At 43.5% G+C, this 22,064-nt stretch overlaps 2 protein-coding genes across 3 annotated transcripts in view; both read left to right on the top strand.

Moving 5' to 3' along the window:
* pcyt2 (phosphate cytidylyltransferase 2, ethanolamine) overlaps positions 1-3,291 on the top strand; it is a 41,344-nt gene extending 38,053 nt beyond the window's left edge. The window contains exon 13 of the mRNA XM_059948365.1: positions 1,300-3,291. Coding sequence (XP_059804348.1) covers positions 1,300-1,420 — 121 coding nt within the window. The 3' untranslated portion in view covers positions 1,421-3,291. The remainder of the gene's footprint in view (positions 1-1,299) is intronic.
* A 4,841-nt stretch (positions 3,292-8,132) lies between these two features.
* The window catches only part of gnav1 (guanine nucleotide binding protein (G protein) alpha v1), a 108,273-nt gene continuing 94,341 nt past the window's right edge, over positions 8,133-22,064 (top strand). Inside the window, exons 1-2 of one of the 2 annotated variants that reach the window (XM_059948356.1) lie at positions 8,133-8,483; positions 13,775-13,866. In XM_059948356.1, coding sequence (XP_059804339.1) covers positions 8,354-8,483; positions 13,775-13,866 — 222 coding nt within the window. In that variant the 5' untranslated portion in view covers positions 8,133-8,353. The remainder of the gene's footprint in view (positions 8,484-13,774; positions 13,867-22,064) is intronic. The other variant, XM_059948355.1, reaches the window with a different exon arrangement.

Below are 22,064 nucleotides of genomic sequence, written 5' to 3'. Positions count from 1 at the left end.
GCAGTTTTAACTCTTTGATCCTCAGTGTAAAGAATATTGTTAATGAATATGTTTCTTCTGCTTATCCAATATAATCAGCTCAAAGCATTTTTGGTTCTCAAGGTTTTAGAACTCAGAAACAGCACAGGAACAAGCCCTTCGGTCCACAGTGTTGTCCCGGAAGAATTAAACTTCTGAAGATGTTGGAGAGGATAGAGTTCTCTTCACCCCTCTTTTACAGAGGCAACAATTTATTCCGAGCTGCCAGCACGTATGGAAGCATGGTGTGGATTTCTGCTGTAGCTCAATGTAGGAGAGAGGGAATGGAGCTCAGCTTGAGAATATGGGATGAATTAAAGTGGCATTTGACTCGAAGCTGTATCCTACCTGCAGGTTATAGTCTTTCTCCTCAAACTAATGACCTAGTCACAGTTTGGTATTCTGAGACTCAGTAAATAATATTGTGAGCAGCAAGTACCCCATCCTAAATTGAAATTAAGTTACTGTTCTTTCTGGTATGGTGGGATAAAGTAGAAAAAAAAAATCAGTCCTTCCTATACCTAATAAAGTGGCCACCGAGTGTACGTTCGTGGTCTGCTGCTATAGCCCATCCACTTCAAGGTTTGACATGATGTGCATTCAGAAATACTCTTCTGTATTTGATTATTTGAGGTGTTGTCACCTTGAAACTAGTCTGGCCTTTCTCCCCCTGACCTCTCTTATTAACAAGGCATTTTAGCCCACAGAACTGCTGCCTACTGGGTGTTTTTTTTTTGTTTGTCTCACCATTCTCTGTAAACTCTAGAGATCATTGTGCAAGAAAATCCTAGAACAGCAGTTTTCTACCACCAATAATCATTCCATGGTCAAAGTCATTTAGATCACATTTCTTCCCCCTTCTGATACTTGGTCTGAAAAACAACTGAACCTGTTGACCATGCTTTTATGCATTGAGTGCTGCCACATGGTTGGCTGATTAGATATATGCATTAACGAGCAGGTGTAACTGATAAAGTGAGTGTGTATTACAATCCTGAACATGCACCCAACAGTATTGGGGGAAGAATATCTGCCTTCTTTCCATACAAACGTTGGTGAGGGTAACAAGCAAGATCAAATGCATAAATGTTTAGTGTTAATGAAAGGGCGCTGACGGTCTAAATATTCTCTAATGCTTTGGATTTTAAGGTTAATGAGATTCTCCAGTTTTAAGAATCTTAGTGCAAGCTAATCTCTTGAGTGATTACTGGTGTTATATAAGTATTACTCAGTACCTCTGCTCCCATTTTTAAATACATTTTCTTTCATTCCTGTGTAAAGGTTACAATTTGAGGCAAGAAACCAAAAGAAAGAAGCTAAAGAGCTGGCTGCAATCGAGGCAATCAAGAAGAGAGCTGATGAACAAATTAAAGAGATCCCGGATGGGAAAGACTGTCAGTAATGCAGTGCTGAAGCGTGCATTCAGGATGGGCATTTACATCAGTACACTAAATTTAATGAACGATCTTACATCAGCACTGTTTTCTTTTTATGTCTACCAGATTTAAGTGCTTTAGATTTTTTGCAGTGCGTTTGCTTGGCAAAACTTTTAATAATAGTTTTAATTTAAAATTATGGGATGCACCAAAGGAATGGTCTGAACATTTGGGTGTACTAAAGCAGTGGCTTGTAAATATCCAGATGGTTAGTGAATGTGTTTACAGTCCAGTGCAGTAAAATCTTTTAAGTATATAATTTAAAATTGCATATTCTATTTTCATTTGATTGACCTGTGAAAGATCTGCTATTGCAGACTTTTCAAAAAATCTGTCATATTTGTGGGTAATTTAGTTTTATTTATGTATCATGCTGCTTTTTCTATTTATAAGGATATTTAAGGTGCAATTAAAATTAAAACTATTTTAGTGTTTACTAACTAAACAATGGTATCAATTTAATTTGCAGGTATCAATAAGGTTAAAAGAGTGCAGAGAAAATTAATAAGGCTGTTGCTGGGACTTGAGGACCAGAGTTACAGGGAAAGGTTGAATAGGTTAGGACTTTATTCCATGGAGCGTAAGGGAATGAGGAGATATTTGACAGAGGTATTCAAGATCATGAGGGGTATCGAAAGGGTAAATGCAGGCAGGCTTTTTCCACTGTGGTTGAGTGAGGCTGGAACATGAGGGTTTGGAACGAACTGCCAGTGGAAGTAGTGGATGCAGGTTTGATTTCAACATTAAAGAGAAATTTGGATTGGAACATATATGGAAGGGCTGGTCAATGGGACGAGTTAGAATAATAGTTGGGTATCAACTAGGTGCTCTATGGCTCCATATTAACCTATGATCCTCAGTCATAGTGCAGGAAGCAATTTTAAATCTCGTTTATTTAATAAAGATTATGAACTTTTGTGGCCATCTCACCACTGACCCACATCCCCAACAACAAATAGTCCTCGGTGGTTAAAAGAATAATTTGACACAAATGGAACTGGTAATTCTTTTTCTCTTAGCATATTTGGTAGTTCTGATTATTCCGAAGCAAAATTCATTTAGGTAACTGTTATTTCAAGGGACCATATAGTATTTCAAAAGGGTCTGTAATGCATACTGTCCAGTAAATTATAGTTACCCATTTCTACAATAAGCTGATAGTAAATCTGTTATATCCTAACTCTCTTTTAATTAGGGCTTAAAATTAAACATTGCAAATTCATGCATTTTTCTTTAGATCTGGTTTGTATTCCAGCACTTAACCATGTAAGCAGCTCAAATAAATTTCTTTCTTAGAAATTTACCTAGAAATTATGGAATATTATTTCATAATTTACTTAGAAATTATGGAATTACTTTCACTTGAAATGTACATGTATCCCTCAATGTCCACATTTCTATAATTAGTAACATTAAGAGTGAGTGACCTTTGCAACTGAACCAGTAACATTATAATGTAAGCGTATCTTATTGATTTGTATCATCAGGTGTTCTGCAGAAGCAGAAGTAATTAATATTTGCTCATTTTTTTCCTTTGTTTCATACTTAGAGAAAATATTTTTCTTTGATATTTTATTACGTTCTGTAAATTTGTTTTACCATTATTTTGTTTGCTTTTTAATATGGTGATTTTGCTTGAATTAATTTAAGTATTCTGTTTCATGTTTGTTTCTAAAAGTTACAACTTTAACGAATGTACGTCCTGACAAACCTGTACCCATAAAACTTTTAAATTTTGAAGTTAAAAGTTAACTTTTAACTTCACACCAGTGATGAATTAAGAGAAATGTCTAATGGTAAAAATGGATGGAACCCAACAAATAAAAACTAATACTCATTTTATTTGGTATGCTTCTGAATTAGTGAAGTGTGAACTTCAACAAACCACTGTAAATGTTTCTCGTTAATTTGCTTTCATATGCCCCTTTCATTAACCTTTGTATTTCAAACACTTTCTGTGTGGAAGTTGTACTCAGCTGATTTTCTTTTCAATAAGTTATTATCACTATTGAGATCTGTGTTTCTATTACTCTCTGAATCATGGTAATTAAAAGATGATGACACAGGGATAAGGAAAGTCGATAAGTTTAAGTGGGGACCTGTCTTAGTTCTGAATGGGTAATTACACAAAATAAGTTAAGTCGTTTCTCTGATTTAACTTCAAATTCTAATAGTTTTAATAGTGCACCATAATGGAAGGCTCGCTTTGTTCATACTGCTATAATAAGTCTTTTTACCAGTGGATTGCCCAGCTCTGGAAAGTGTAATTGCATGAACATTTGGTTTGGGCTTCATTTAACACCTCCAGCAAAATGGAAATTATTATAAAGTACAACCCTCAGGAGATTTGTGTTACGAATTCAGAAGAAAGCTCCAACAGGCTAACAAATAATGGACTATAAAATGACTGCGCTGTAATGCATATTTTCTATTGTTACATACATTCTCCATTGTGGGATAAGGAAGGGGACATGACTAATTAAAGAATAAGTACACTTGTTTTGGACTTAATTCTCTGCATTTCTGTTAGTGCAAATTCTCTGTGAGAATTTAGTTTCCTGTTTTGTAAGTTTTCTTAGATTATAAAAACCACTTTTCTTGAAAGTGTAAAGTCATTAATAATAAAATATAATAAATTTGCCCATGATAAATATACCAATTTTACCAGTTGTTTAAGAATACTTTGAATGTCACTATTATGATGGGGGAGCTGTGGCAGCTAGTTTATGCACAGTAAGCTTCCATAAACAATCTGATCATGGAACAAAGAACACTACAGCACAGGACAAGCCCTTCAGCCCATGATGTTCTGCCAAACTTATAACCTACCCCTCCCTCCTACATAGCCCTCCATTTTTCTATCATGCCTGTGCCTAAGAGTGTATTAAATATCTCTAACATATTTCTCCTACCACCACCCCCACCACAGCATTCCATGCACCCACCACTCTCTGTGTAAAAGAAAGTACTATCTGATAATCCCCCCCCCCCTCCAAATTTCCTCCAATCGCCTTACAATTATATCTCCTGGGGAGAAAAATATGTCCATTCAATCATGCCGCTTACCAAATCACCTCTCGTCCTCCTTTGCTCTAAAGAAAAAAACCCTAGTTGGCTCGACATATCCTCTCAAAAGACATGGCCTCTGGTCCAGGCAGTATCCTGGTAAATCTCCTCTACACCCTCTCCAAAGCTTTGACATCCTCCCTATAATGAGGTGACTGACACTGAACAACAATATTCCAAGTATGGTTTAACCAAAGTTTTATCGAGCTGCAACATTACCTCGCGGTTCTGACTCAATATCCCGACTAATGAAAGCCAACTTTCTTAACAATCCTATCAACTTGTGAAGCAACTTTGGAGGATCTTTGGATGTGGGATCAAATAATGACTGAACTATTTTTATGCTTCTGAGTGAAGGGATTGGTCACAATACTGAAGAATTTACCTGCGCTCCATGGGATGATATTCCTCACCAGAAACTCCCAAGAATGCAAGATTCCTTCAGCACTGCAATTAAGTGACAATGTTGAAGCATGTTTTTACATAAAATTACAGCACAACTGCTGTAATTAGATTCATTAATATTTTATTGAGCAAGAATAAAACCCTAATAACCAGTCTGTGCTATGGGAGATCAAATAGAAATCTGTGACTCCTCAAATTTGTGACTTATTCCATAAATTCTTTGTGTCTGGGGTCATCTCTGGCATGGATAACTTCACTCACCATAACTCTGAACTGATTCCATAACCCATACACTCACTCTCAAGGACTCTAGAACACGTTCTCAGTATTATTTATTTTTACTTGCACAATTTGTCTTATTTGCACATTGGTTTTTTGTCCGTCTTTCTTATGTATTATTTTCTTAAATTCTATTGTATTTCTTTATTTTCCTGTAAATGCCTGCAAGAAATTGAATTTCAAGGTAACATACATGTACTTAGATAATAAATTTAACTTTGACTATAATAGTAAGACTCAATCTTTTTACTGTTCTTCCAGCTCCCTTTTAGTTACTTGGGCTGCACGCAACTTGTGTATCTATTTAAAAGTTTTTTTTATATCTATTTTCTGTCTGTGATAAACACAAATCAAGATTCAGCCAAGAAAGTACTCACAACGACAACATCCTTCAATATCGGCAACAGAATCCCTCAGCATTCAGGACGTGCCCGCATCTCATTCCTGCCGTCCAAGGAGGAGAGAAAGAAGCCTTAAGACATGCATTCAGTATTTAAGGGGCAGCTTTCTCTCCACCAACAGATCATGAATACTACCTCAATTTTAGCTCTCTTTTTGCAGGACTTTTTAAAATATTTCTTACTGTAACTTACAGTAATTTTTATGATATTACACCATACTGCAGCCAAATTTGGATTCTACAGGAATCTACAAAAAGAAGCACAATGCTGGAAGAACTCAGCAAGTCTGCAGCATCTGTGGAAGCAAAAGATATGATCGACGTTTTGGGTCAAAGCCTGCATCAGGACTGACACAGGAGAGGGACAGATTGCCAGTGAACAGCAGTATATAGTGAATGGTGGGATAGAGGCAGGTAAGTGATAGGGTAGATTTTGATTGGCAGATAGAAATTGTGCATTTATTATTTCAGTAATATTGTAAATATATTCAATTAAGCATTCTTGTTCATTTAAATAACTTATTGCAAGTTATATGCAGAAACACAAGAGCTGTGTATGTCATATGTGTGCCTCACTTGAAGTGAAAATGAAGTTAGACTTGCACTTCCAGCTCTCTTGTTTTCAATCCAATTAATTTTTGTGTTTTTGGAATTACAAAACAAAATGGAAGCATATGGGGGAGAATGAATAAAGGAAAAAGAAAACTGGATAGACAGCTTGTATATATATATATATATTTAAAGCACTGTTGTGCCCTCTATAATGGGAGTGATAACAAGTTGAAATGAATAGTACTGATTCTTGCTTTTTAGTTTATGAAGTCTTTAATGTCAGTTCCACAGGTAACATAAATGCATCTGAAACAGGCTGAAAGACAGTAGACCTAAATGTGCAGGAAGAACATATTTCAAAATAAATTCTAAGTAAATTTTATTATAAGTATATACATGTCACCACATACAACCCTGAGATTTATTTTCACATGGGCAATCTCAGCAAATCTATAGAATAGTAACTATAACAGGATCAATGAAAGGTCAACCAGAGTGCAGAAGACAACAAACCGTGCAAATGCAAATAAAGGTAAATAGCAATAGGATAAAGAGTCCTTAAAGTGAGACCATTGGTTGTGGGAAACATCTCAATGAGTGATTGTAGTTATCCTTCTTTATTCAGGAGCCTGGTGGTTGAGAGGTAGTAATTGTTCTTGAACCTGGTGGTACAAGCCCTGAGGCTCTTGTACCTTCTACCTAACGAGTTTAAACATTTGGTGCGGATCTTATGCTGTGTCGAAGATGATTTGCTTATGGATCAGCCTGCTTAGGAAAATACACTTGCAACGAGCAGCTTGCATCAAACTGATCATTTGGTTTTGTTTAAAATCACTACACATAAGCTATACAGTAGTGCAAAAATCTTACGCATATGTAAAAAATTCTGTAAAGTGATGATGCTTTCAAAAGTAATGGAATGAGATGTTTCTAAGTATGAAAAAATTACTATAAAGAGCAGTAAACAGTAAAAAAAAACTAAATCAAATCAATATTTGGAGTGACCTTTAAAACTACATCAATTCTCTTCAGTGCACTGTCCCGCAGTTCTATAACAAAGTTGGCTGGTGGATTGTTCCAAGCATCTTGGAGAATTTGCTACAGTTCTGCAGACTGTGGCTGTTTCGCTTGTTTCTGACTCTCCAGGTAACCCCAGACATCATGGATGATTATGGGCCATACCATCTGAAGCTATATACAGTATTTTTTTTAATCTAGGCTGCCTAAGACATTGGCACAGTACTCCATCTCATGTATCTTACTATTTCCACAAGTGCTTCTGCTGAAATAACAGGATTTCTTGGAAAGTTCAGCAACAGTATCTTCATAAACCATCCTCGATCCCAGCTACTCTGCGTGGGATCTAGCAGGAAAGTGCATTTTGATATCCTCCTACAGTTTGAATTGAGATTTGTGGCCATTTTTTTACTGGTACTTTTTCGTTTGCTGTAAGATCCCACTGTTTTGAAAGTGGGCAATTTCCTTGTCTATATTTGTTTCGTGAAAATTGGCGGCTGCTTCTCCTACCACAATGATTATACTTGGCTGTAAATTATTTTGAATTGCTTGCTTTCCAAAGTACCACAAGATCGATTGTACGACATTCGTGCTATAGCAGTAAATAAAAAGCGAAATAAAATCGCAAAAGCTCGAAAACTGAAATTTAGAAAATGACTGAAAATGTTGGAAACACTCAGCAAGCCAGAGTACAGAAATACGAGCGGCTAGTGTTTATTTTAAACCTTCCTCAGAACTGGCCTGAACAGTTAACTCCGCTTCCCTTTCCACAGAGGCTGTGAGTTTTCTATTTTAATGACGCAGTATCAGGTAGATTTGTATCCAGTTGGAGATTAAGCGATTTTTAAATTGAGAAACATTATTTTGCAAACTAGTCTTCTGCATTCCCAAAATGAGAAGCCTCCACAGGCCGACGTCATTTCCTCTGAGTTTGACCGGGGATGTTTCCTAGTGTAACTAGGGCGCCAGCGGTTTAAACTTTCGGGAGGCGCGGGCGGAGAAGGAAACAAAGTTTTGATGCGCGACGGAGCAACATGAGGACACGTGCAAGTCCGGGGAAGTGAAGGGGGGGAAGAGGGACTGCTCCTGAAGTCAGAGAGGGTGGGGTGCAGGGGCACAGGAGAGATTCATCCCACCTCAGCTCGCTACCTTCCACTTGGGGAAGAAATGGTCGGCGGCAATGGGACTGTGCCTGGGATCGGAGAGCAGCGCCGAGGAACGGCAGGCGCGGCTCCGCAGCGACAAGATTGACCGCGCTCTCTATGAATATGCCAAACAAGAGTTGAACGTGGTGAAAATTTTGCTGCTAGGTCAGTAAAAGATTGTTGGTTCCAGTGTGTAGGTTGCCGGCAATGCTAGATATTACTTTTACCCTGCTATTTTGAGCTCCGTATACATAGTTACGGTTTGACTCCCGTCACAATTTGGTTTTCATTGGAGTGGTTTAGGCGAGGTATCTGCTCTCTCCTCCCCGCTTTGCATTCTTTCTCAAATTATTCCATGCATTTTGCGTAGGTGAAGCAAAGCCTTCCCCACCGCTGAGCACATCTCCACGGAACGCCGTCGCACCCATCAACGCCCCCACCTCCCAGGTTATGCTCGGATCTCGCTGCTGCCACCAGGAAGGTGGTTCGGGAGCCTCGGGACCCGCTCCACCACGTTCAAGGACAGTTCTTACCCCTCAACCATCAGGTTCTTGAACCAGAGGGGATAACTTCACTCGCCCCATCACTGAATTGCTGCCACAACTTAAAAGGCTCTTCGTCTCATGTTCTCGATACTTATTGTTTATTTATTTTTGTATTTGCAGGGGTTTTTTTTTGCACGATGGCTGTTGTCCGTCTTGTTGGGCGCGGTCTTGCAATGATTCTGTCGTGTTTACTGTGAAAGCCCGCAAGAAAATGAATCGCGGGGTGACATGTATGTCCTTTGAAACACAACCCCAATTATTTAAACGGGTAAAGACCTCCCGTCGAGTGAATGAATTGGAAAATATTGACAGTGGAAACATTCGTCATTTGGCGGTGATAAGGGCGACAGTGATAATAGAACTTTTGTATTGTAGCCAATGTTTGAGTTCCAGTGCGTATCGTTTATGATTAGAAAGTTAAAAAAAATTCTTTAGATTATCAAGACTCAGTTTCTTAAAGTCGCTAAACATAAATTTGAGTCAACACATAAAATGTTGGGGGAACTCGGTAGGTCAGGCATCAGTTATGGAGCGGTCCGCAGACTTTTCATCAGCACTGGAGAGGAAGTGTTGGGGGGGTGGAAACTAGAATAAGAAGGTGGGGAGGGGGGGAGGAGTGCAAGATGGCAGGTGATGAGTGAGACCAGGTGAGGGGGAGGTCTACCCCCTCAGGATTTGATGAAGGGTCTCGGCCTGACCGTGTATTCCCCTCCCCACGGATGCTGGCTTTTCCGGTAAACTGCCGACGCTGGAACTCCGAAGTAACACTTGCAGAATGCTGCAGGAATTCCGCAGATCAGGCCGCATCGATGGAAGTGAATAGATGACATTTCGGGCTGAGACCCTTCCCTGGGGCTGGAAAGGGTGCCGGGATAGGAAGGTGGAAGGTGAAGCGTGAAGCCTGGTGGGCGGGAAAAGTCGAGGGCTGGAGAGGAAAGAATCTCAAAGGAGAGGACCCGAGGAGAAAGGGAAGGAGGAGGGGCACCTCAGGGAAGTAATAGGCGGGTGAGAAGAGGTAAAAGATAAGGGTGGCCTCATCTTGGCACCAACACATCCGGGAATTAAATGGTCCGGCTTGTCTCTGACCTGCTGAGCCCCTCCTACATTTTGTATGTTGCTCTGGATTTCGGTCACCTGCAGAATCTCTTATTATTTATTAATTTGAGGCAACCAGCTTCAGCTGACTTTTCTGTCTCATTGACTAAGAATAATCCAATGAGGCAATAAGGGAGACTATTGTGTGTATCAAATAAGCATTCAGTAAATACTAGTGACGGTGGAAAGCATGACTGACACTATTATAGGACTAAATGAGAAACTTGTGAGGGGCACTGGCTTGCCTCTCAACACAAACATCACTTCATTTCAAAATTTGTCTTTAAAGTTCGTCATTCAGTACTTAATTGAGAGCATTAAAATGCCAAAAACTACGAACTTTTAGAAGGAGAGGGAGGAAATGAAATGGTTCAAATGTTAACCCATTAGTAACACATAGGCATCAATTGCTTATTTATTTCCATAGGTGCTGTCTGATTTGCTGAGTTCCTCTGGAATTTTGTGTTTGTTGCTTTGGATTTCCAGCATTTACAGACTTTGTTGTGTTTATATTGACACATTAATTGCCTACTAAGCAATCTCAATTTACTCAGAGATCCCTAAGCAATGGATTCTGGATGAGATCAGAGACAACAGGGCTACGTGGCTGTTACACTTGCAACTATATTTAATCAGCTTGTCTGATAAAGGGACTTGGCCCAAAACGTCGACTGTTCGTTCATTTCCGTAGTTGCTGCCTGACCTGCTGAGTTCCTCCAGCATTGTGTGTGTGTTGCTCTGGATTTCCAGCATCTGCAGATTATCTAGTATTCTGAATTATCTTGTATTGAGACCTCGTCCTCGATGCTGAACACCTCATCCCGTCTGTTTAGCCTCAAACCTGATTACGTGAACATTGATTTCACCAACTTCCAGTAATTTCTCCCGGCCTCCCCCTCCGTTTTTTATTCGTTCTCCACTCTGGCTCCCCACTTACCCCTTCTCTTCTCACCTGCCCCTCCCTTTGGTGCTCCTCCTCCTTCCCTTTCTCCCACAGTCTATTCTCTTCTCCTATCCAATTCCTCCTTCAACCCTTCACCTTTTGCATGTATCACCTCCCAGCTCCTCACTGCATTCCCCCCTTCCCCACCCACCTACCTTCCCCTCACCTGCCACCTTCGAGCCTGCAGTGCTCCTCCTGCCCCCCACATCCTTATTCTTCCCCTTTCCTTTCCAGTCCAGATGAAGGGTCGTCATCTGACACGTCAGCTCTTTATTCCTCTCCGTAGATGCTGCCTGACCTGCTGAGTCCTCCAGCATTTTGTGTCCAGTACTGTGGAGCAAGAGGCATGCGCCTGTTTTTAATTGTGTTCATTATGTTTATTATAGTAGTGAGTCACGTGGGCGGGGGTGTGGTAGATGTGGAGAGATTTAATTATATGTTTGTGCTGTTTAGAGTCATTCTAGTCAGTTTAGAATTAGGGAGTAGGTCAGGGTGATGAATGTGTTTAACTTTGTTAGTTTTAGGGATTCCTTTAGTTGTATCACTTCAAGATTGTTCGTTTTGTTAGTTTCTTATTAAAGGATCGAATACATTTCCTTCATTGGCAGATGAGGTTTAATGTGGATAAATGTGAGGTTATCCACTTTGGTGGCAAGACCAGGAAGGCAGATTACTATCTAAATGGAGTCAAGTTAGGAAAAGGGGAAGTACAACGAGATCTAGGTGTCCTTGTTCATCAGTCACTGAAAGTAAGCATGTAGGTACAGCAGGCAGTGAAGAAAGCTAATGGCATGCTGGCCTTTATAACAAGGGGAGTTGAGTATAGGAGCAAAGAGGTCCTTTGGCTCCTCACAGGGCCCTGGTGAGACCACACCTGGACTATTGTGTTCAGTTTTGGTCTCCAATTTTGGGGAAGAACATTCTTGTTATTGAGGGAGTGCAGCATAGGTTCATGAGGTTGATTCCCAGGATGGCGGGACTGTCATATGTTGAAAGATTGGAGCAACTGGGCTTGTATACACTGGAATTTAGAAGGATGAGAGGGGATCTGATTGAAACATAAGATTATTAAGGGATTGGACACGCTAGAGTCAGGAAACATGTTCCCGATGTTGGGGGGAGTCCAGAACCAGAGGCCATAGCTTAAGAATAAGGGGTAGGCCATTTAGAACGGAGTTCAGGAAAAACTTTTTTACCCAGAGAGTTGTGGATCTATGGAACGCTCTGCCTCAGAAGGCAGTGGAGGCCAGTTCTCTGGGTGCTTTCAAGAAAGAGTTAGATAGAGCTCTTAAAGATAGCGGAGTCCAGGGATATGGGGAGAAGGCAGGAACGGGGTACTGACTGAATGGCGGTGCTGGCTGGAAGAGCCGAAAGGCCTACTCCTGCACCTATTGTCTATTGGCACGGTAGCGTAGTGGTCAGCACAACACATTACACTGCGGACAACCTGGGTCCAATTCCTGCCATTGCCTGTAAGAAGTTTGTATGTTCTCCCCGTGACCGTGAGGGTTTCCGCTGGGTGCTGCGGTTTCCTCCCACAGTCCAAAGATGGACTGGTTGGCAGAATAATTGGTCATTGTAAATTGCCCTGTGATTAGGCTAGGATTAACTTGGGGGATTACTGGGCAGCATGGCTCAAAAGGCCTATTCCATACTGTATCTCAATAAATAAAAACATTGTTATTGGATTCCATGGAAGACACACCAACCAAGATTACCCCACACCCCCAGGCCTCGTCTGTAGTCTCTAAGCAGTGTTTCAACCAGGATCACCCCCAGCCTGGTCTGTAGTCTCTGATGTCAGGTCTTGGACCGAAACATCGACTGTACTTCTTCCTGTAGATGCTGCCTGGCCTGCTGCGTTCCACCAGCATTTTGTGTGTGTTGCTTAAATTTCCAGCTTCTGCAGATTTCCTTGTGTCTTAGAGTATTGTGTTCAGTTCTGATTGTCTCACTGTAGGGGAGATACGGAAGCTTTAGGGAGGGTGCAGGATGCTGCCTGGATCATCAAGGTGGGTTGAATGAGCGAGAGCTTCTCTTTGGAGCAAAGGAGGATGAGAGGTGTGCAAGATGATGAGAGGCCAGAAATCCTTTTCCAGGAATGAAATGGCTAATACAAGAGAGCATGATTTGAAAGTATTTGGAGGAATGAATAAACTCCTCTCACCCACCAATCAGCAACAGGAAAGAATGGGCGAGAACAGAAATAAAAATATAGAACTGAAACAGGCCAGGCAGCATCCATGGGAAGAAGAAAAAGGTACAGTTGACATTTCGGGCTGAGACCCTTTGTTCAGACCTGCCGATGCTGCCTGGCCTGCTGAGTTCCCCCAGCATTCTGTGTGTGAGGCTGTGTAGGAAGGAAGGGTTAGGTTGATTTTGGAGGGCAAATTGATGGAAGAAAAACAGAGGGCTAGGTAAGAGGGAAGGGCTAGATTGATCTTGGAGTAGGTTAAGAGGTCATCATAAAATTGTGGGCCGAAGGGCCTGTACTCTTCTATAGTGTGTGTAATTGACAGCGCCAGCCATTACCGATGCGGGGGTCATTTCCCACCGGTAAGGAGTTTGTACGTGACCGCGTGGGTTTCCTCTGGGTGCTCTGATTTCCTCCCACTTTCCAAAGAAAGTTAATAAACCAGGGGGTGCTACGTCGGCAAGATTTGTGGGTTACAATCCTCAGACTGCGTTGGTGGTTGGTGCAAAATGATGCGTTTCACTGTACGTTTGTGTGTTGCGATGTGCGTGTGACAAATAAAGCTCTCTTGTATCGCAGAACAGGGTTGGAGTGCATTAGCTTTCCAGAGGCCGAACAAACTTGGGGAAAGGTGGGGCTACCCAACCTCCTGTTTGATGTCTGTGTCCTTGTGTTGCAGGGGCGGCCGAAAGTGGGAAGAGCACCTTGGTAAAGCAGATGAAGATAATTCACAGTCATGGATTTACTGAGCAGGAACTTACCAGTTTCAAGGTATGACAATATTGTAAAATGTACAAGTGGGCATTTTGCATTATAAGATCAACGGGATAAACTTGCAAATGTATTTTATTCAGTTCCTGGACGCAAAAGAATCACCTTGGCAGACTGTTACACCTGCTCAGCTGGGGTGGCGTGGTAGTGAAGTGGTTAGTGCGATGTAATACAGTACAGGTGACCCGGGTTCAATTCCTGCCACTCCCCGTGACCACAGGTGCTCTGGTTTCCCCCCACAGTCCAAAGACGTACTGGTTGGTAAGCTAATTGGTCACCGTAAATTGTCCAGCGACTGTGCTCAGATTAAATCGGGATTTTGCCGGACGGCGCAGTTGGAATTCCGCGCTGTATCTCGATAAATAATAAAATAGATAACGCGTGTGAGAATGATTTTTTTGTTCTTGTAAGCTGAAGGGTTTGTTAGGCATTGGTCAGACTGCATTCAGAGTATTGTGAGCAGTCTTGGATCCCATATTTAAGAAAAGATGAGTTGGCATTGGAAAGGATGAATTGTTCCAGGCATGAAAGGGTTAATGGACGAGGGGTGTTTTGATTTTCTGGGCCTGTACTCGCTGATGTTTAGGAGAATGAGATGGGATCTCATTGAAACAAGGCCATGGTAGAATGGACATATCGTTTCCTATAGTTTATTTATTTACTTAGTGATACAGCATGGAATAGGCCCTCCGAACCCCCCCCCCCCCCCCCCGACAACCCCGATTTAACCCTAACCTATTCACAATGACCACTTAACCTACCCGGTACTTCTTTGGACTGTGAGAGGAAACCAGAGCACCCGGAGGAAACTCACACATTTCACGGGGAGGATGTACAGGGACTCCGCCGAGGATGCTGGGATTGAACTCTGAACTCCGATGCCCTGAGCTGTAATGGCGTCTCACTAACTGCCTCACCACCGTGGCATCCATAGTGGGGGAGTCTAGGATCAGAGGACACTGCCTCAGCATACGTGGACACCCCTTTAGAACAGAGCTGAGGAGGAATTTCTTTAGCCAGAGTGTGGTGAATCTGTGGAATCCATCGTCATAGACGGCTGTGGAGATCAAGTCATTGGGTGTATTTACAACAGGGATTGATAACTTCTTGATTAGTAAGGGCGTCAGAGATTATGGGGAGAAGGCAGAGAATGGGGTTGAGGGGGAAAATCAGTTGTGATTGAATGCCAGAGCAGACTTGATGGGCTGAATGGCCCCATTCTGCTATGGTGTCCAATGGTCTATTATTGTATTCATTTCTTCATTATTTATGGTAGTGTGTATGGCAGGTTTGGTGCTAATTCTGCTTTTAACTATGTAAGAGTTAAAAGTGGATGCAGACAACTGCATAGCAATTGTTCACTGTCAGCCAGGTATCTTAGTGGGCGTCCTTCTGAAAAACGTGTGGTGTGACGGTTGGGTACTAGGAATATCTGTTTTCTTTGGCTGCATTCCCATAGGCTGAGAAGGAAGCCAGGTCACTGAGACCTTGCCAGACTGGCGGTGACAGTGTCCTCTCGGGCACATCTTTCCCGCGTGCATGGAGCCCCCCCACGAGGATAGCTGCTTTGGGGAGGAGGCAGTAGCTCGTCTCCTTGCAGACCGTGGGTTTGTGAAAAAGGTGTGGAGGAAGACGAGAGGGCCTGCGTCGCGGTTCATCCTGGGTAGCTGTGCTACAGATGACTCTCTGATCTGCGGGCAGCTCCCAGGGACGGACGAGCATCAACTACTGCTGGCAGGCGATCAGCTTGGCTGGTCTGCTAGCACGCGGAGAAGTCCGTAGCACAGAGGAACGTTGCTCTCTGGCACGTTCCAGGCTGCAGGAGTACGTGCTCAGGGACCCACTGAAGCTGGGTGCAGCCATCGCAAGGGCTCTGTGGGGGAGAGCCACAGTGTAGGGTTCTTCTGCTACTGGGAGGGAGGGACCAGGTTGGGAGAGAAAGCCCCTCAATTACTGTAGAGTGTATCTTCCAGAGGACTACATGAGAGGAGGCTGTACTATTGATTTGTAGAAATGTAATCAAACAGTACTTAATGCATTCATTATTAATGTAAAGAATGGAAAGGCATTGCACACACAGTTTATTCTTGTAAATATTTTTATTATGAATAAAGATTATTTTGATTTTAAAAATACTGCACGGTGCCAAGAAAACACCCTTCTCCTATGTAAGTTGTTTGCACCGCAGATTATGAAATGTGTGTGTGTGAGACGTACGGTGGTGTTTGGGTGGGGGTGACTAGTCTTTCCACGGCAGAGGGTGTGGCTCATCCACCGAACCCTGAAGCTGGGAGGCAATCGCGTCAGTGATTTATCTGTCAGAGCTCAAATCCCATTGCGATGTCAAGCCCCGTGAGTGCCCCTCATTTCAGACTACATTGATTATCAAAGTATGTATACATTATACAGCGTTGAGACTCGTCTCTTTACCAGCAGCCACAAAACAAAGAAACCCTATCGAACCTATTTTTAAAAAGTCATTTACACCCAGTGCGCAGAGAAAGAAAATTGTGCAGAGGAACTCAGCAGGCCAGGCAGCATCTATGGGAAAAAAAGTACAGTCAACATCAAACCCCTTCGGCAGGACACAGATGCTGCCTGGCCTGCTGAGTTCCTCCAGCATTTTATCTCTGTGTGTTGCTCAGATTTCCAGCATCTGCAGATTTTTCTCTTGTTTATATTTAAAAAAAACAGTCTTGACATCGGCCCGAAAAGTTGATTCTTTGTTCCCCTCCGTAGATGCTGCCTGATCTGCTGAGTTCCTCTAGCGTCGTGTGTGTGTGTGTTACTCTGGATTTCCAGCATCTGCAGAACCTCTTGTGTTTACAATCCTTAACAATGATGCATCTGAATGGCTTCATTTGGGGAAAAATGGGAAGTGTGATTATGCATTAGTACTGTCTTATCAGGAAATTGAGGTATTGAGGGATCCCTAATAGAAGTGAAAAGTTCTTTGTCAGTCTGGTATCCCAGATGGTGTTCTGTGGGATCCTGGCTTTTAATTTTGTTGAGGAATCGAGCCTTGCATATCCAAGCGAGTGGATAGGAAGCTTTTAAACACGAAGAAGTCTGCAGCACACACAAAATGCTGGAGGAACTCAGCAGGCCAGGCAGCATCTGTGGAAATGGGTAGATGGTCAATGTTTCGGGCCAAGACCCTTCTTCAGGACTGAGAAGGAAGGGGGAAGAGGCCAGAATAAAAAGGTGGGGGGGGGGAGAGGGGAAAGGAGGCTAGCTGGGAAAGGTGGAGGAGAGGAGAGAGGACCCGAGGGAGGTAACAGGCAGGTAAGTTCAGAGTGAGGAGTAAAGGAAGAGAAGGAGAAAATCTGTTTAGTGGAAGGAGAAATCGATATTCATACCCGTCAGGCTGGAGGCTGCCCAGGTGGAATGTTAGGTGTTGCTCCTCCACCCTGAGGGTGGCCGCATCCTGGCACAAGAGGAGGCCGTGGTCCGACAAGTCAGAACGGGAATAGGAATTACAAAGATGGGAAACTGAGAGATGAGGCACACCGGTGTGGCTCGTGCAGCTGCAAGCTCAAAGCTCTGGTAACCCTGGTTCAATCCTGCCATAGGCTGCTGTCTGTGTGAACTTAGAACAGCACAGCAAGGTACAGGCCCTTCGGCCCACAGTGTTGTGCTGACCCTTTAACGTACTCCACAGTCAATCTGACAATTCCGCATATCCCTCCATTTTTCTTTCATTCATGTACTGAGCTAAGAGTCCCTTAAATGTCGCTGATGTACCAGCCTCTACCAGCAAATCTGATAGCGTGTTCTAGCACATGCCACTCTCTGTGTGTATTTTTATCCCTCCTATACTTCCCTCAAAGGGATGTCCTTTGCCGTCCTGGGAAGAAGCCCCTGGCTATCCACTCTACCTGTGCCTCTTCCCATCTTGTATCAAGTGGCAGGTCAGTGAGGTGTTTAGTAAACACAAAGTACACTGCAGATGCTGGGGTCAAATCAACACGTACAAACAAGATGGAGGAACTCAGCAGGTCGGGCTGCATCTGTTGAAAGGAGCAGTCAACGTTTCAGGCTGAGACCCTTCGTCAGGACTGGAGGGGGCAGGGGCCCTAGCAAGAAGGTGGGGGGGTGGAAAGTGGCAGGTGAACAACCAATCAGAGGAAAGATCAAGGGGTGGGGGAGGGGAAGCAGGGAGGGGATAGGCCGGAGAGGTGAAGAAGGAATGTAAGGGGAAAGCACTTTGGGTAGTAGAAGAAGGCAGAATCATGAGAGAGGTGATGGGCAGCTGGAGGAGGAGGCAGAGTGAAGGGGGGTGGTGGAAGGGAGAGGGAGGGAATTACCGGAAGTTGGAGAATTCGATGTTCATACCAAGGGGCTGGAGACTACCCAGACGGTATATGGAGGTGTTGCTCCTCCAACCTGAGTTTGGCTTCATCATGGCAGTAGAGGAGGCCGTGTATGGACGTATCCGAATGGGAACGTGAAGCAGAGTTGAAGTGGGTGGCAACCGGGAGATCCTGTCTGTTGTGACGGACAGAGCAGAGGTGTTTCCCGGTTTGCAATCAACCCCAGTCAGCAGCTAGGACCTGCTTTGTAAATTCCATCTGCAGTCCACATTTGGATCCGAAGACTGGTATAGAAATTAATATTTGCTACATACCCTAGCTCCAAAATATGTCCTAACACAGTAATCCAGGCAGCATGCTGGTAAATCTCTTCCCTAACTTCACCGAAGCTTCCTAAAACGAAGCAAACAGAACTGAACGCGATATTCCTTCTGAAGTCGGCACGTTCTCCCTGTGGGCTCCACGCTCTGAGTGTTCTACTTCCGTCCGACATCCCAAACGTGCAGGTTGGCAGGTTAATTTGCCCTTGTCAATTGCCCCTAATGTGTAGGTACATGATAGAATCAGGAGTGAGTCGATGAGTCTGTGTGAGGAGAGTTAAATTTGGATTAACATGTATAGATACACATAGTAAGGTTGGTCAGCATGGTCTTGATGGGCCAAAGGGCCTAGCACTGTGAAGTATCTGAAGAATTTTCAAGATTCAAGTTTATTTATCGGGTTTACATTGAAACATACGGTGAAATGTATCGTGTTAACAGCCAACACACAACCAATATATTGGACTCGTTATCTTAATTCCCCTCGTACTGTGAGTTACTGCGCATTATACTGCTTGGTGTTTAGGGCAGCATTGAGGGTCCCCCATCTCATTCTGTCCGTACTGTTGCACACAGATGTCGAAGGATTCTTCATTGCTGTTTCCGTAACAATTTCTTTTGACCGATCGAGGTTGTTAGCCCTAACCCCACCCCGAACCTGGAGGACCAGTGGACCACTCTTAGTCTGGCCTCTAACCTTTGACATGTTTGGCTTGGTGACCCTACCGAGAGTCAAAGTGTAATGCCCCGATTCCAGCCAGTATAGCTCTCCAGGTCATTGAGGCACTAATCCTCCAAACCACGACAAGCTTGTGGTCCATTTGGAGGTAAGTACCACTAGACAGGTCGCAGTCATAACCCTTCGGAATAGGGGGTCTCAACTAGAAACACGTTTTTCTAAATTTCCTCTGTTTTTGTATTGTTGGTGGTTTCCCATTTAACCCTGCTGTAGCTCATTAAACGTCGAGGAAGGGGTCTCCAGTGCAGGCTGCGTGGTTCCAGATACCATAAGATCCTAGCCAGTAATTAACCCCCCCCCACATGACCCAGGATGTTTGCAGGTACCAACTTCCAGCTCTGTCGTACCCCCTTGTCTGCTCCTTGTACCTCTCTTTCTCCCTCAATGTGCACTCTCCTCTCGGCTCAATTACTAAAGACTGAAGGCATTTACTGATGGGCCACACACACAAAGTGCTGGAGGAACTCAACAGGTCAGGCAGCACAGACGGAAATGAATTAACAGTCAGTGTTTCGAGCCAAGACACTGAAGAGGGAGAGGGAAGATGCCAGAATAAAAAGATGGGGGGGAGGGGAAGGATGGTGATAGGTGAAGCCAGGTGCGTGGGAAAGATAAAGGGCTGGAGAGGAAGGAATCTGATAGGAGAAGGAGAGTGGACCCTAGGAGAAAGGGAATGTAGGATGAGGCACCAGGGGAGGTGATAGGCAGGTGGGAAGAGGCTAGAGTGAGGAATGGAAGACGAGGAGAAGGGGAGAGGAACATTTTTACTGGAAGGATTAACCGTGGTGCGATCGATCCGGAATCGGGGAACCTGTCCAACCACATTCCGTGCCCTTTTAATACAGTTTTCTTCTTGTTTACACTCCTACCTGGTAAAATTGACTTGCACAGGGAAGGGTAGGGCACTGGGGAATGCTCTTTTTCAAGGAGGTTACCAGAAAAGTTAATGGAGGCAAGGCAGTGGATGTTGTGTACATGGACTTCACCAAGTCCCAAAGGGAGGTTACTCAAGAAGCTTCAGTCCCTTGGAATTCAGGACGCAGTAGTAAATTGGATGCAATGTGGGATTAAGTGAACTCGTTATCTTGAAGGGGACTTTGTAGGGATTGATGTTGTGATTGTAAGGGGATGAGAAGAGGAATATACGGTCAATAAATCCCAGTATAAGCTGGCTAACCCGAGCAGTTTATTGTTCGTCTACTATGCTTTAGTGGTTAGTACAGCATTTTACAGTACAAGTGAGCTGTGATCATTTCCTGCCGCAGACTGTAAGGAATTTGTACGTTCTCTCTATGACCAAGTGGATTTCCTCCGGATGCTCCAGTTTCCGCCCACGGTCCAAAGTTGTACCGGACGGTAGGTTAATTGGTCATTGTCCAGTGATTAGGCTGGAATTAAATCAGGCGGGGTGCCGGTCTGCGCCACTTTGAGGCCTGGAAGGACCTATTTTGCTCTGGGTCTCAGTAAATAAATATTACGAGCAGACCATCTGAAAATGTTTCGGGTTTACAAAGCACAGAGCCACAATTTAATTACTGAAGCCTCTGGCGGAGAAAGACCACGTGACCAAGGTCACAAAGAAAAATGGGGGCCACATGGTAGGGAAGGGTTAGATTGATCTTGGAGTAGGTTAAAAGGTCAGTGTAACATTGTGGGCTGAATGGCCTGTACTGTTCAGCATGCAGTGGTCATCAACTTGTTAATGCAAATACCTAATCAGCCAATCATGTGGCAGCAACTCGATGCATAAAAGCATGCAGACATGGTCAAGAGGTTCAGTTGTTGTTCAGACCAAACATCAGAACGGGGAAGAAATATGATCTGAGTGACATTGACCGTGGAATGGTTGTTGGTTCCAGATGGGGTAGGTTTTGAGTATCTCCGGGGATTTTCACGCACAGTAGTCTCTAGATTTTACAGAGAACATGTGCAGGAAAAACATCCAGTGAGCAGCAGTTCTGTGGGTGAAAACGCTTTGTTAATGAGAGAGGTCAGAGGAGAGTGGCCAGACTGGTTCAAGCTGACAGGAAGGTGACAGTAACTCAAATAACCACACGTTATAACAGTGGTGTGCAGAAGAGCATCTCTGAACGCACAACAAATTGAATCTTGAAGTGGATGGGCCACAACAGCAAAAGGACCGCAAACATACACTCAGTGGCTGCTTTATTATGCACAGAAGGTACCTCAATGTTCCTGCCTCTCCCAGCCACTTGCAATGGGAGATGTAATTTCCTAATCCTTCTGCTGGTTGCTTTAAACCTTTTTCCTTCACCTTTGCGCCCATCCGTTGCGAAACAGGCGATAGGTAGTGTGGGGAAAGTCTGTGGTAAGGAGTCCTCCCTCCGCAGTGTGCCGTAACTACCCGGATTTACCGCTGTTAAAGTGATTGGGATTGAAGGGTTGATGGGGTGTTGACGCTCTACACAAACATAATGATTAGCTTGGTGAAGTCAGCGAAGTGCACTGCTACATCTTTTTATAAATTTGTTTGGAAGGGAGGTAAGCCCCAGATGTTGATGTGCAATGTTGCAGCTAACAGGGTGGAGTTGTCTTTTGGTAATTTTTTTTTATCTCTCAGCTCTCCTGCTGCTGCAAAACAGCAAATTTCTCACCATCGCCAAATCCCATTTGGGAGCAGATCTGAGTTTACACCCACTCTGCAGAGCCAAGGAAGAGTTTGTCTAGCGTCTGGAATAAACTTGCTCAAGCTGCCTCTGGTTTCACTGACGATTCCATCCTCCTCGTCGTTCAAGGAGGTGGCATCTCGTTTAGATAACAAACCTGATTCTGATGAAGGATTTTGGAAGGACTGGGAGCCAGAAA

The sequence above is a fragment of the Hypanus sabinus genome, chromosome 23 (assembly GCF_030144855.1).
Source record: "Hypanus sabinus isolate sHypSab1 chromosome 23, sHypSab1.hap1, whole genome shotgun sequence".
NCBI lineage: Eukaryota > Metazoa > Chordata > Chondrichthyes > Myliobatiformes > Dasyatidae > Hypanus > Hypanus sabinus.
Note: the sequence above shows the minus strand (reverse complement) of the source record. Positions and strands in the feature narration are given on the sequence as shown.